The sequence below is a fragment of the Bos indicus x Bos taurus genome, chromosome 9 (genome assembly GCF_003369695.1).
Source record: "Bos indicus x Bos taurus breed Angus x Brahman F1 hybrid chromosome 9, Bos_hybrid_MaternalHap_v2.0, whole genome shotgun sequence".
NCBI lineage: Eukaryota > Metazoa > Chordata > Mammalia > Artiodactyla > Bovidae > Bos > Bos indicus x Bos taurus.
This window is the reverse complement of record NC_040084.1, coordinates 25,357,395-25,370,927: the sequence shown is the minus strand read 5'-3', so window position 1 is coordinate 25,370,927 and position 13,533 is coordinate 25,357,395. Positions and strand designations below refer to the sequence as shown.

At 39.3% G+C, this 13,533-nt stretch overlaps 1 protein-coding gene across 7 annotated transcripts in view; it reads left to right on the top strand.

The window, feature by feature from the left end:
- Positions 1-13,031, top strand: part of TRMT11 (tRNA methyltransferase 11 homolog) — a 64,528-nt gene extending 51,497 nt beyond the window's left edge. For 4 of the 7 annotated variants that reach the window (XM_027551057.1, XM_027551053.1, XM_027551054.1 and 1 more), the window contains one exon: positions 9,974-13,031. In XM_027551057.1, the coding sequence (XP_027406858.1) occupies positions 9,974-10,105 (132 nt within the window). In that variant the 3' untranslated portion in view covers positions 10,106-13,031. Of the gene's footprint in view, positions 1-3,735; positions 3,922-9,973 lie in introns of those variants that run through there. The other 3 variants (XR_003512546.1, XR_003512547.1, XM_027551055.1) reach the window with 3 other exon arrangements.
- Positions 13,032-13,533: the final 502 nt, after the last annotated feature.

Here is a 13,533-nt window from a genome sequence, read left to right as displayed (position 1 = left end):
AAGGCATTTGGTTTTCTTCTAAATGGTTTTCAACTTCATCCCCAAAGTGATACCTTTCTAGGGGAAAGCTCTTGTTTTTAAACAGTAAATTAATTATAAATTGATGATTATCCTTAGGTATATTATTGGGGGATTCTTTAAAAGTCACTCTTTGGCAGAAAAGGGATGCTGTGAGAGAATTTTGGCTTCAGTTAGAATGTGAGTAGGGAGTGGTGTGAGAGATGAGACTGTAGAATTAAGCAAGGGGATCCAGTTTGTAGTAGAGGGTGGGCTGCAGGCAAGGAGGTTGAGGAAATTCATACCTCCTGACTCCTCTTTTTTCTCTATAAAGAAGGATATAAGTTTTTGTTGAGAGCGAATGGAAAAAGTACTATGCAAAATGAGAAAGAAAGCTGTCTTTTACTGATTTTTACATTCAGATAGTTTTGTTGTGTTTTCTTTTTCTGACTTGATTGCGTGCTCCCTGAGGGGAAAGCCATGGCTTTCATCACTCAGCATGTGTTTATAGAACCACTTCTGTCATCTGCTGAGATAGAACAAGACTAATGAAACATCGTCCTTACCCTTAGAGAACTTGGTGTGAGAGAAAGTTTGGTTCTGTAGTGATCTGTGCAAGTTGCTCTGTGAACACCAGTGGGCACCTCCCTGAGGAGATGGTGTTAGAGTCAAGAGGCCAGCATTCTCAGCAAAGCTACAGAGGGTGCATTCAGGGAATTATAGACATTGAAGCGTGACTGAAAGTATTTGGGGAGAGGTGGTTGGAGATAAAGTGGAAAACCAGAGGCCTGCCTAGTGTTGAAGGTCTTTACCAATAAAGAGTTTCAAGTTTATCCTATTGGCGATGGTGAATCCTGAGGGATGTGAGTTAGGAGAGTAACAGAGGTTCTTGTTTAGGAAGGTCACCCAGACTTTAATATGCAGGCAAGTTTTTGTTGTGGAAAGATGTCTGTGACACCAGCCTGGAGGCTTCTGGCATGATCTTGTGAAGACAATGAGGCTGTCAACTAAGAAAGATAGAATATAGAGATTGTGATATATTTCCAGTTTTTTAAGGAATCTCCACACTGTTCTCCATAGTGGCTGTACTAGTTTGCATTTCCACCAACAGTGTAAGAGGGTTCCCTTTTCTCCACACCCTCTCCAGCATTTATTATTTGTAGACTTTTGGATTGCAGCCATTCTGACTGGTGGGAAATGGTACCTTATAGTGGTTTTGATTTGCATTTCTCTGATAATGAGTGATGTTGAGCATCTTTTCATGTGTTTGTTAGCCATCTGTATGTCTTCTTTGGAGAAATGTCTATTTAGTTCTTTGGCCCTGATCCAGCAATCCCACTGCTGGGCATACACACTGAGGAAACCAGAAGGGAAAGAGACACGTGTACCCCACTGTTCATCGCAGCACTGTTTATAATAGCCAGGACATGGAAGCAACCTAGATGTCCATCAGCAGATGAATGGATAAGAAAGCTATGGTACATATACACAATGGAGTATTACTCAGCCATTAAAAAGAAAATCATTTGAATCAGTTCTAATGAGGTGGATGAAACTGGAGCCTATTATACAGAGTGAAGTAAGCCAGAAGGAAAAACATCAATACAGTATACTAACGCATATATATGGAATTTAGAAAGATGGTAACAATAACCCAGTGTACGAGACAGCAAAAGAGACACTGATGTATAGAACAGTCTTATGGACTCTGTGGGAGAGGGAGAGGGTGGGAAGATTTGGGAGAATGACATTGAAACATGTAAAATATCATGTAAGAAACGAGTTGCCAGTCCAGGTTCGATGCACAATACTGGATGCTTGGGGCTAGTGCACTGGGATGACCCAGAGGGATGGTATGGGGAGGGAGGAGGGAGGAGGGTTCAGGATGGGGAACACATGTATACCTGTGGTGGATTCATTTTGATATTTGGCAAAACTAATACAATTATGTAAAGTTTAAAAATAAAATTAAAAAAAAGAATGCTTAAAAAAAAAAAAAAAGAATATAGAGATTGTGATATATATAGGGAGAGACAGTGATATTGAGAGTTTCCGGGTAGGTATATGCAGCAGGACCTGAAGACTGATTGAATGATTGGGAAGGGAGACAGGTTGAAGGCTGACTTGGAAATCTGGGCTGAGTAGGTTGCAGGTGTTGTTACCCTTGCCCCTCCATCCCAAAGGACAGGGCGCAGCGCTGCTCCCCTGGGCTACTGCAGGAGGCTTCCCCCTGGTTTCCCTGCTTCTGCAGCTTCTCCTCCCATCACATAGAGTGGAAGTAGATAATCAAACTCCCCTGTTTAAAATTCATCAAAACTTGCTATGAAATTTAGACCAAAATTCAGAATCCGTCACATAACCTTCAGGGCCAGCCTGAACTACTTCTAGCCGGTCTCTCCAATTTGATTTTGAGCCACCTTTCCGTTCATTCTTCAAGCCTGAGCCACACTGGCCCGCTTTCACTCCCCAGAATGTACTTAGCTGTTTCTAATCTGAATCTTTTCACATTGTGTTTCCTCCCTCATTGTGTTCCTAGAATGCTTTCTTCCTGTCTCTTTTTACAAGTAAATTTGATTCATCCTTTAGGTCTCAGGTAAATGTCACTTCCTTTGGGAAGCCTTTCTTATTCATTTTCTTCTCTCCCATCTAACTAGGTATCTCCTTATATTTTTATGGTACCCTTTTCTTCCTAGTATTTCATCACAGTTTGTAAGTGTATGTTAGGGTGTATATTGTTTAATGTCTGTAACTCTGAATTAATGGAGTTTGACTGTTTTGCTCACTACTCAGTAAATACTTATGAAATAAATAGTAACTGTTCGGTGATTGTTTGGGGCCCTTCTAGAATAAAAGCTGTTAAATGTATTTAAATCATCCATTTGAAGGAAGAGTAATACACTGAATTTTGTCATTACCCTGATGCTACTCCTGAAAAGTCAGTGATTTAGAAATAGTTTAATCCTATGATATCTAGGCCTTATTTGTTATGAGAAGCAAACAAAAAAACAGGTGGATCACTATACTGTGGAAATCAGAACACCTTCCTTCTAATTAAGGCAGAAATAACAAAGAATGGCAGATCTCTGGGAGAAGACAGTAGTTAGAAGGATAGTTTTATGTAAGTGCAGTTCTCAGCTTTATTTTCTTAAAAGTGAGCGGTTTTATGACATTCAGTTTGAGGACACTCTTGCAAATATGTATTCTCCCAGATTAATCCAGAGTGTCATTAGTTCCATTTAAAGTTGCAGCTTCAGATGTTACTATAAAACATAGTTTGTTTTTTTTCTTGAGGAGCAGCCAAAGTACTTCCCTTTTAAAGTCTCTTTTTTTCTTTTTGATGCTGTACTTTTTTCCCAGATGGTTCAGTGGTAAAGAATCTGCCTGCCAATGCAGAAGATGCAGGTTCGATCTCTGGATAGGGAAGATCCCCTGGAGGAGGAAATGGCAACCCACTCCAGTATTCTTGCCTGGGAGATCTCATGGACAGAGGAGCCCGGCAGGCTGAAGTCCATGGGGTTGCCAAGGAGTCGGACACAACTGAGCAACTAAACAACTTTTGATGTAGAATTAGTTGTAAAAATAAAGGTTAACTTGAATAAGGCGTGGTTTATGTACTTTTTCTTTATTTTTGTAGAGAATAATTTGCAGTTCTAGATTGGACATAAATGACAATGATAAAACACTTTAGAATCACTAAGGTAAATACGTATTGGTATATTTCCACCTCATTCTTCTAAGGATGAAATGATGTGAATACATGCCAGTGCTCTCTGAAGGAAAACGGCTGTCCTGTTGATGTTCTGTGGCTCTAGATGTTTACAGCAACCAGGATTCAGACAGAGAGGGAAGTGGAGTGCTCCTGACTGTCCGATGCATCGTGGTCAGCTGGGCTTCAGATGCGCTTTACCCACATCAGGAAATACTGTAAGAATTTATCTGCGTCAGCCAGCAGGGGGCACTGTACACATTAAAAAGTACATGGCCAATTGTAAAGCTTCCTTTGATTTTTTTTTTCCCTTGGCAATTGTGTTAAAATTCCTCCAGAAGTTTATGTTTAGAATTAGTAGTGATAGGACCGGAAATTGGCTGGGTGGGACAGTGGTTAAAGGGGTTCTGTCTAAAAGTTTAGAGACGAAATATGTACTACCATAATGTTGCTGTTCAGTGAAAAACAGCCTCAAAATGTCACATTCCATTTTGAACAACCCACTAATCTACCATGCAGGAAGTTAACTCTTTAACCACTGTTTTGATGTAATGTCTGTTAAAAAAATGTGTGACAGAAAAAGTATGCGCTTTAAAGCCTGATCTAGTCTACAATTCTGGCATTACTTGATAGCTATGTGACTTGTGTCAGATTATTTAAACTTTTGAAGTCTCCGTTTGTGGAAAATTTAGATAATAATCTGCTGTGAAAAGATGCAGAAAATTAAATAATTCACTTCTGTCAAACACATAGCTATAAATGTATATCAATTGCTTTCTTAAATCAGAGTTTATATGTTTCTTGTCATAATTGCTATTTGTCTTACAAAGTTAAGCGATAGATCTGAAAACTGTGTATTCCCATTATGTAACCAGAATTTTCCTTCAGAAATTCTTGATTTCTGGTTATAAAAATGATAAACAGTAGACAGTATAATCAACAATCTTAATATTTTATTCCTGTTTCCTCAAGTACTGACATGTGCCAAAATTTAACCAGTAGTCATCATATTTAGGTAAGGTGGTCTGTAATCTTTCATTGCCATAGTTTTTTTTATTGGCATTTCCTAATTGTTTGTGTATGTTTATTTTCCATGCAGTATATCTTGCTTACTAAAAACTGGCAGAACTCAGGTTTTATGATACATAGATGATATCATGACTGATAGTGATAGACAGATTGGGAAGTGTCAGAGAAACCAGAAATCAAACACCGGGGCAAGCTGGAGTTAGTGAGGGACTTCAAGGGTCGTGTTGCTTGAGGATCCTCTTCTCCCTTTTAAGTAAACCCTTGGCCTTTGAGATACTGAGTTGAAAAAAAAAAAACCTGCAGATATTCTTGGTTGAGATGGGCAGGGAATGTGAATAGAGAAGAGTTATCAAAAGGTGATGAAAAATATGTGGAGTTGAATATCATCATCTCAAGTGTGATCCCTGGTAAACTGAACTAAAGATAGGTTGAAAGAGAGAAATAAGAAAAAAAAACATTGACTTTGCTATTTTATTCAGCGTCAAGGTAACAGAAGTTCTGAATGCTGCAAATGGTATTTTTCATAACGGACCAGAGTGTACTGTTCATAGGTGTGATATTTACATATATCTATGTGGACCATAAACATACTGAACCTATTATGTGAAACATTTTGTGAACCATGTCTTTTCCACTTAGATGAAAATGGTAGTCAAAGTCCTGGAGTGTCTGGCTTGCCCTGAAGCAGACTTATGCTGTTAGTAATAGAACAGCACTTGCCAGATCCCTGGCTGAACAAGGGATTTGGAGCTTTGGGGTTCTCCAGGAGTTTTTGTTATGAATGTCTGATTTTGCAGTCAGGGGGCAATCAATCATTGCATAAGGAGGCGTTCCAGTATAGGACTCACATTAATTCTTCTCTACTCCCTGGGAGATGAATAGGATCCCCTCTCCACCCAAGGCTTCCCTGGTGGCTCAGCTGGTAAAGAATCCGCCTGCAATGTGGGAGACCTGGGTTCAATCCCTGGGTTGAGGAGATCCCCTGGAGAAGGGAACGGCTACCCACTCCAGTATTCTGGCCTGGACAATTCCATGAACTATTATTACATGGGGTCGCAGAGTTGGACATGACTGAGTGACTTTCACTTCACCACCACCATACCCCCCCCACCCCCGAAGAGGTTGCATTTCTAATAATAGTCTTTCCCCACTTTTCCAGTAGCATGTATTTCTCTGTCACTGCATCTCTGTAGCACTGAGCATATGATCTGTTAAGAGGCTTAGTTTGCTTTTACTGTATTTTGAGTAAATCTTGAGGTCTAAACTAGTCAGATAAAGAATGCCATAGCTAGTACATGTTTTCTTGGTAATCATTCATTGGTATAGGTTATAATCATCACTTTGAGTTTTCCAGGCTTCTGTTGTTCATTCCTAGTCTCTGCCTCTGGTCTTTATAGTCTTGTCTTTATTTATCATCAGTTTGTCCTGTGTATATCCTTGAAATCAAAGGCACGCTATCTTGTTAAGCTCTCAGTCTGTCTTCTGAGGACACCTGTCTTCCATTGTGCTCTGACTCTCTCCTGCTTCCCCTCATGAGCTGCATAGTTGGCAGTTGAGGTAGGTTACGTGCAGGAGCAACTGAGCCCCAGTCAGTTCCTGGCCCTTCCTGGTCTTCAGCTGTCTTACCACACCTCTGCCTTTTAAGCTTGCACACTCGCATCACACATTTCTGTCCTGTCATGCCCCTGTAGCCCTGGAACATTCGCTAAACTAGTCTGCAGTGCATTTTGGTATAGAGGTGATTTGCGTGGCTTAGAGGAGTCACAGGGAGAAGAAAGGACAGAAAGCAGAACCGAAGGATCTCACTGCCTGATAGTGTTCTGATCCCTCTTGTTCAGAAGGGGAAAGTGAGAGGACGTTCAGCAAACTGATGTGAAATTGTATGTCACTCCCAAACGTTAAGAGAAAAGCCTCAGCACTGGGGAGAGTTTGGACTTGTTTGGATTCAACCAGAATGCTGGTGTAGTAGATTTGCACTTTAGTAAGTTGTATTTGATCCCACTGTAGAAAATAGACTAGAGAGGGAGCCGCAAAGGCAGAGCAACTGGCTGTTCAGGAAAAAAGCAAGGAGAGATGAGGAAGGCTTTAACTATAGTACTGGAGTTATAAATGAAGAGGAGGGGTGGATGTGAAATATTTAGGATGTAGAACCTAAGATTACACACACACTACACTAAGTCACTTCAGTCGTGTCCGACTCTGTGCGACCCCATACACGGCAGCCCACTAGGCTCCCCCGTCCCTGGGATTCTCCAGGCAAGAACACTGGAGTGGGTTGCCAGTTCCTTCTCCAGTGCATGAAAGTGAAAAGTGAAAGTGAAGTCGTTCAGTCGTGTCCCACTCCTAGCGACCCCATGAACTGCAGCCTACCAGGCTCCTCCGCCCATGGGATTTTCCAGGCAAGAGTACTGGAGTGGGGTGCCATTGCCTTCTCCGACCTAATATTACAGGACTGATTTAAAGTGAGAAAGAAAGAGAGAGCACTTTGACCCAAAATCACTTTCTGATTTTGATGACTAGGTGGAGAATGACACAAAGAGCTGTGAGACGTAATAGCAGGAGAGATGTCACTTCTGGATATAGCTCTATTTATAACTAAGTAAAGGTATTTCTGGAGAAGACAATGGCACCCCACTCTAGTACTCTTGCCTGGAAAATCCTATGGATGGGGGAGCCTGGTGGGCCGCAGTCCATGGGGTCTCGAAGAGTCGGACGCGACTGAGTGACTTCACTTTCACTTTTCACTTTCATGCATTGGAGAAGGAAATGGCAACCCACTCCAGTGTTCTTGCCTGGAGAATCCCAGGGACAGGGGAGCCTGGTCGGCTGCCCTCTATGGGGTCGCACAGAGTCGGACACGACTGAAGCCACTTAGCAGCAGTAGCAGCAAAGGTATTTCTGCCAGGATTAAACTCATGCAGTTCAGCAAGTAGACAAGTTTCCTAATGATCTTATTTGATATATTGACAGAATGCAGAATACCTGGAGGAATAGATGAAGGCGTGTCCCGTCCTTTCTGATGACTCCTCGGTCAGACATTTGATTAGAGTTGGCATGTGCAGAGGCTGAATGCTGGACCGTTGTTCTGTACTGCTGCTCTCCCATGTCTGGTTCTGAGATGTGGACCTTGAGTCCTCCCTTCAAGTCAACTGTCCTCCTAGGGTTAGGGCATCTGTGGCTCCTTACATCTCCTAGTAGGAAGATTTTGTGTCATTGAAGTAATTCTTTTAGTTACTAGAACTAAGTTAATAGCATTTCTGATCCAGTTCTCTTCCTTTCTGGGAGGCCTTTGTTCATCACATGCTTTGTTCCCAGATATACTTCTGCTTCTCGAGTTGAGGAAAGAGTTAGCTCTTTGGGGGACCAAAAAAAAAAAAAAAGCCTCATCATGTTACATTTAAAGAGTGTAATCCCTGGGTCTGATAGACCTGTGTTCAAATCCTAGCTGTGTCACTTACTAGCTGTATTATCTTGGGCCTGTACTCTTAAATAATTCATCTCTAGATGTGATAGTAGTGTGCTTATCTCTTAGAGCTGATGAGTTTATATTAGATAGTGCTTATGAAGCATTTGAGCTTCCCTGGTGGCTCAAATGGTAAAGAATCTGCCTGCAATGCAAGGCACCCAGGTTCCATCTCTGGGTTGGGAAGATACCCTGGAGGAGGGCATGGTAACCCACTCCAGTATTCTTGCCTGGAGAATCCAGTGGACAGAGGAGCTTGGGGGGGCTATAGTCCATGTGGTCGCAAAGAGCTGGACGCGACTAAGCAACTAACAATTCCACTTCTACGAAGCACTGAGGATGGTGTGTGTGTGTGTGTGTCTGACTCTTTGTTGCTCCTTGGTCTGTAGCCCACCAGGCTCCTCTGTCCATGGGATTTCCCAGGCAAGAATACTGGAGTGGGTTGTCTTTTTGGCCCATAATAAATACCACATAAACACTATCTTTCATTTGGTATTCTTTAATTTTTTTACCTGTAGATAGATAAAATTTATTTTTAATCTTTTGACGTTTATATAGCCTGAAGTTAGTAATCACCATCATGTTTTCATGTGCTTGCAAGAATTTGGAAGTATAGTATTCTTAGTGCCATAGAATTTAAGTAGCCACTTTTTTTTTTTTAATAAAATGAATCAGGAAATCTCGGCATGTTTAATAATTTGTTTCTTTTGTGTGTGATTTTTAAAAAAGCATTCTGGAGCAAAATAGTTTCGAATAAATGAATCAGCCAAAATAACTTTATTTTGGCTAAACCTGGGCTATTATTAATATTAGATATGAGGGAAAGAATGAAGATATTCATCTCATACAGGAATGAGGAAAAGTACAAGAATATTTTGAGGATTGTGATATTCCAGATATATTTGTAGATATTGTTTTATACTGAAACCAGAGTAATAAATTAGGCTTCATATTTTCTAATTGTGTCTCCATGCCTGTTCTCCAAATCACATTAATCCTTGTGCAGTAGAATATGAACTTGCAGAAGGGGATGTGATATGAGGTTTTATTTCTGATTCGATTTTTTTCACATTTTGAGGCGACTAGTGAAATTGACCAAGAAGCTGATGTTTCAGTGTTTTCTGTCAGTCTTCTTATCCCTCGGTTTTCGAATCTGAAACATGACAGTCTATCCCAGTTTGGTATTTCTAGTTTCCTAAAGATCTGTCTGACCATTAGTCCTCACCTGTCTTTGAAGTCTCAAGAGTGTGAAGACCACTTGTTTAGCCTGTATCTCATCTACTGAGGTTAAAGTTGCCAGGAGTGGTTGACGTCATTAACCAAATGTGGACGTATCCCCAGACAGTTTTACTGACCTGTAAGGTATCATGCAGATATAGTAATTTGTTGGAATAGAAGCTTCTTCGCTCAATAATTCTTATAGTCAAAGAAGGCTTCTCTTTGTGCTGAGTGAGGAATCGGAAGATGCTGATGGCTGTCCAGACTAAAGCTGCGGGAGATGGTTCTCCCTGCTTTCCCTCTCACCCAGTAAGAGTATGTGTCCTCTTTGTGCAGAGGACCGTTGGGTGGACCGGGTGAGGTGAAGTAGGTGAAAGTACTTTGGATACACAGGCATGACCCAAATATAAGATGGTGGTATATTTCCAATTCACATGTGATAAAGGAAAAACAACTGTGTACCAGAGAGTGAGATTTTGCTTAAAGTAACTGCTTTGCTTGCAGGCTAACAAAAGAAGTAACTCAAACATTTTTATTTTTTGTATTTTCCAACCAACCAGAACCGGGACCAGTATTCACATCTGCTGAGTGATCACTTTCTGCTGTACCAAGGTCATAATTCCTTCCGTGAGAAATATTTCAGTGGGGTAACAAAAAGAATTGCCAAGGAAGAAAAGTCCAGCCAGGAATGAAAATTTAAGATTTTTGACAAAGGGGAAAGAATAAGGATTTGATAGAAAAGACATCTGGATGTGAATTTTCATGTATAATACAGAAAATGTACTGTTTTAAATAGCTTTATATAATAAAATAAATTCTACAAAGTACAATTCTTTTAACGCTAGCTTTGTTTTACAGACTATTTTGTATGTGTCTTTTGAACTTTAATTTATATTTGTACTTTCAAGTATTATGGAAATTAAACAGTTATATTTTTGGTAATTAATTTATAAAGGGAACTAATCATATTGAGTTTTTAAACATAATCTGCTGGATATGTTATAGGCAATTGATAGTGGTTGAGAATTTATCATTAGGTAGACTTATTTTGTTTTTGATTGTAATTGTTATACATTGTCATTGTCACTAATAAAGCTTACTGAGGATTTCTAAAATCATGTAGTATACAGAGGGGGTGTGATGATGGAAATGAACTTCTATTTATAAATCGCAGACAAATAAGTAGTAACAATGATCATGGTGATAATGAGAAAGGCTAGGACCTGACAACCTAAAAAGATTCCAAACTCCTTGAGGCCTGTTCACATTTGAAGTTCGTCTGTACCTTGGATTTGCTTCTGCATTCCTAAACCTTGACTGTCGGTCAAGTTAACTACCCACAATTTTTGGTTTAGAAAGTAACTGATAGTTAAAGCAGTAACAACAACACAAATCCTTGATGGTTCCCTAATGGTATTAAGTCTAATCAGAGCTCTTTGAAATAGAAGCTATATTTTTCTTGAAGTAGAAACTTTGCTGAGTCCACATTGTGTCCATCATGAAAATATCTTGTTTGGAAACCACTATACCCATTAATTCAGGATACTAATAGCTTTCCTGTTTTCAGTGGCCAAAGTACCTCAGCAGGGCGGCAGTAAATGAATCCTCTCTCTCTAACCAGAGCCTATTTTTATTTATGCTGTTATTATTATTTTAGTGTTACTGCTGGCTTTTATGGACTCACAATTTGAATGTGCATACCTTAAGACCTCCAGAAGACCGGTGCTGCCCAAGCAGAAAGGGAGCAGGCCGTCTGCTACATTCTCCCTCTTTTTCTTGTTCTGCAGCTCTGAATTTCAGCAGATCTCAAACAGTTCAGTGATTATTTTGTTTGGGTTTTTGGATGTGATTTGTGGTACACTGGGGAACATCTAAAAGTATTCAAGAATGATTTATTTTCAGTATTTCTGTTGTAAACCGTCTTATTTAAAATTTTTTGAGGTTGTATGGGGAGTAAGTTTGAAAGTTTGTAGCTGACTAAATTTGGAATATGAAATTTTAGCCTTGCCTCGTTTTTTGGTTTTCACAAAAATTAGTCCAAATTAGATCCGGAAAAGTTGCAATGTTAATTTTAATCACTTGTTCTAGAAAAATGACCCTACATTTAAAAAAAAAATTCAAATGATTTCGTATTACCTCTAGTGGAGGCCTTCTCCTCTTTAATTCGTCATCGTTGTGAGATTGTTTTCACTTGTTTTAAGGTCAGTACCCAAAAGTGAAAAAGAAACTAATCACTCTCAACCAATTTCGATTTTAGAGGTCACACGTCCTCTTATTCTAGAAAGAACAACTTTATTTTCTGGCATCAGGATCTTACTACTTCCTGCATAAGTTGGAGAAGATCATTTCCAGGATTGCTTGAGTTTTATGTATATTCCTCATGCACTTTACTAGCAAGAATATCACCTAGCATAATGCCTGTATGTTAGGCAGTCCTGAGGTATGTATTTACAGTATAATCTGTGAGTGAACCTTAGGTGGTCTGTGGGCTGGCCTAGTTAATGTTCATAATATGACAGACTCTATAATTTCGCTTCTGGCATATATTAAAACATCTGTAAAAGCCAGATGGTTTACCTTGGTGGTGTTTCATCATAAGTAACCTCCTTCCCATCCATTCTGGTGGATTTTTTTTTTGTTTGTTTTTTTCTGTGATAGCTGGGAGGGAATAGTGGAGTAGGTGGTCTTTGGGGTATTTAGACAAAGTGACCAGCAGATTAAAAATAAAAGTTTCAAATCTCCTATAAATTTCTAGCCGCTTCCTGCCCAGGGTAGCCCGGGTTTAGGCCTGTTCACCACTAACGTCCTTATGACTAATTCTTTAAATACAGAGATTGAGCAATAAAGTATTTTCAAACTGTTTAAACTCTGGAAGGTAAGTCAGTGTTACAACTATTTCCTTATGGTGAAATTTCACTTAAAATTTGATATTGCCTATACATTTAAGGAGAATGATGATTACAACTAAAGAAATTTCAAGTTTGGTAGGGAAAGGTAGAGTATGAGTTAATGGACGAATTACAGTGAAGGTGTTTACATTATCGAGTGAAAGATGTGCTTTAAAAGTTTGGGACAGAAACAACTGTTTAGGTAATATGTTTTATTATACTCTTACAATCAGGGATGACTTTTTTTAACATCAGGAAATTAGATGTTAAGGTGGTTATATAAGCAAATCTGACTCTTGAATCAAAGGCCTTAGTCATTTTGGATAAAAAGAAATAACCCATGCTGGAAGTATTATCAGGTATTGCTAATCTCAGGAGATATGTAATAAGGCATAATGTTTATGTTTTAAAGAGTGAAGGTGACATGTTTGGGGGAAAATGATCTTTCTACCGCATTCTAATCTCCCTTGTAAAAGCACTGTGGAACTAAGCTGATGTTAATAGTTCTAATAGGGGGGAAAAATCCATTGTAGATAAAGCAGGGCATAAATTAATTAATTAATATGGAGCATAGGGATAGAAATGGGAGGTAATTGTGGCTAAGAACATTGATTATCTTATTGTTGATTTTTCTGTTTGACCAAAGGGAGTAAATTATACGAGAATAAGAACTTTGACAACTTACAAGAGCATGATTTTTCTCCATTATAAAGTTATTTAGAAAACTAAACACTTGTAAGGATCTTTTTTTCTTAGAAGAATTGTACTCATAGAATAAGCAAAATCTACTTTTATTTCCAACTCACTCACTCCCATTTTTCTCAGATATTTATCAAGTAATGTGGTTTGTAGTCCAAACCAAAAAAAAAGTGCTTTAATCCAGAACATACACATGGACACAATAATACTAGACTGATGATGTTTGTACTTTACTAAAACCTTGAGAGCGTCTGTAAAAGAGTGGTTTGAGAGCATAAGGTCTAGAGTGTAAAGAATTGTAATGGAATGATAAACATATCTGTGACTCTGTCTAGCCATAGAATCATAGAGACAGCACATTCCTAGCAAAGCTCACTAGGGAACCTGACCCTCTTCCCTCAATAGAGGTCTGCCTCAGGATGTTCATATGTTTCACTAGGTGGGATAAGCAAGTTGACATTTAGGCATAACCAAGGCCAACCTGGAATTTGGCTCTTATCCCTTCCTTCATAAGCCATTGTAGACAGGCTTTT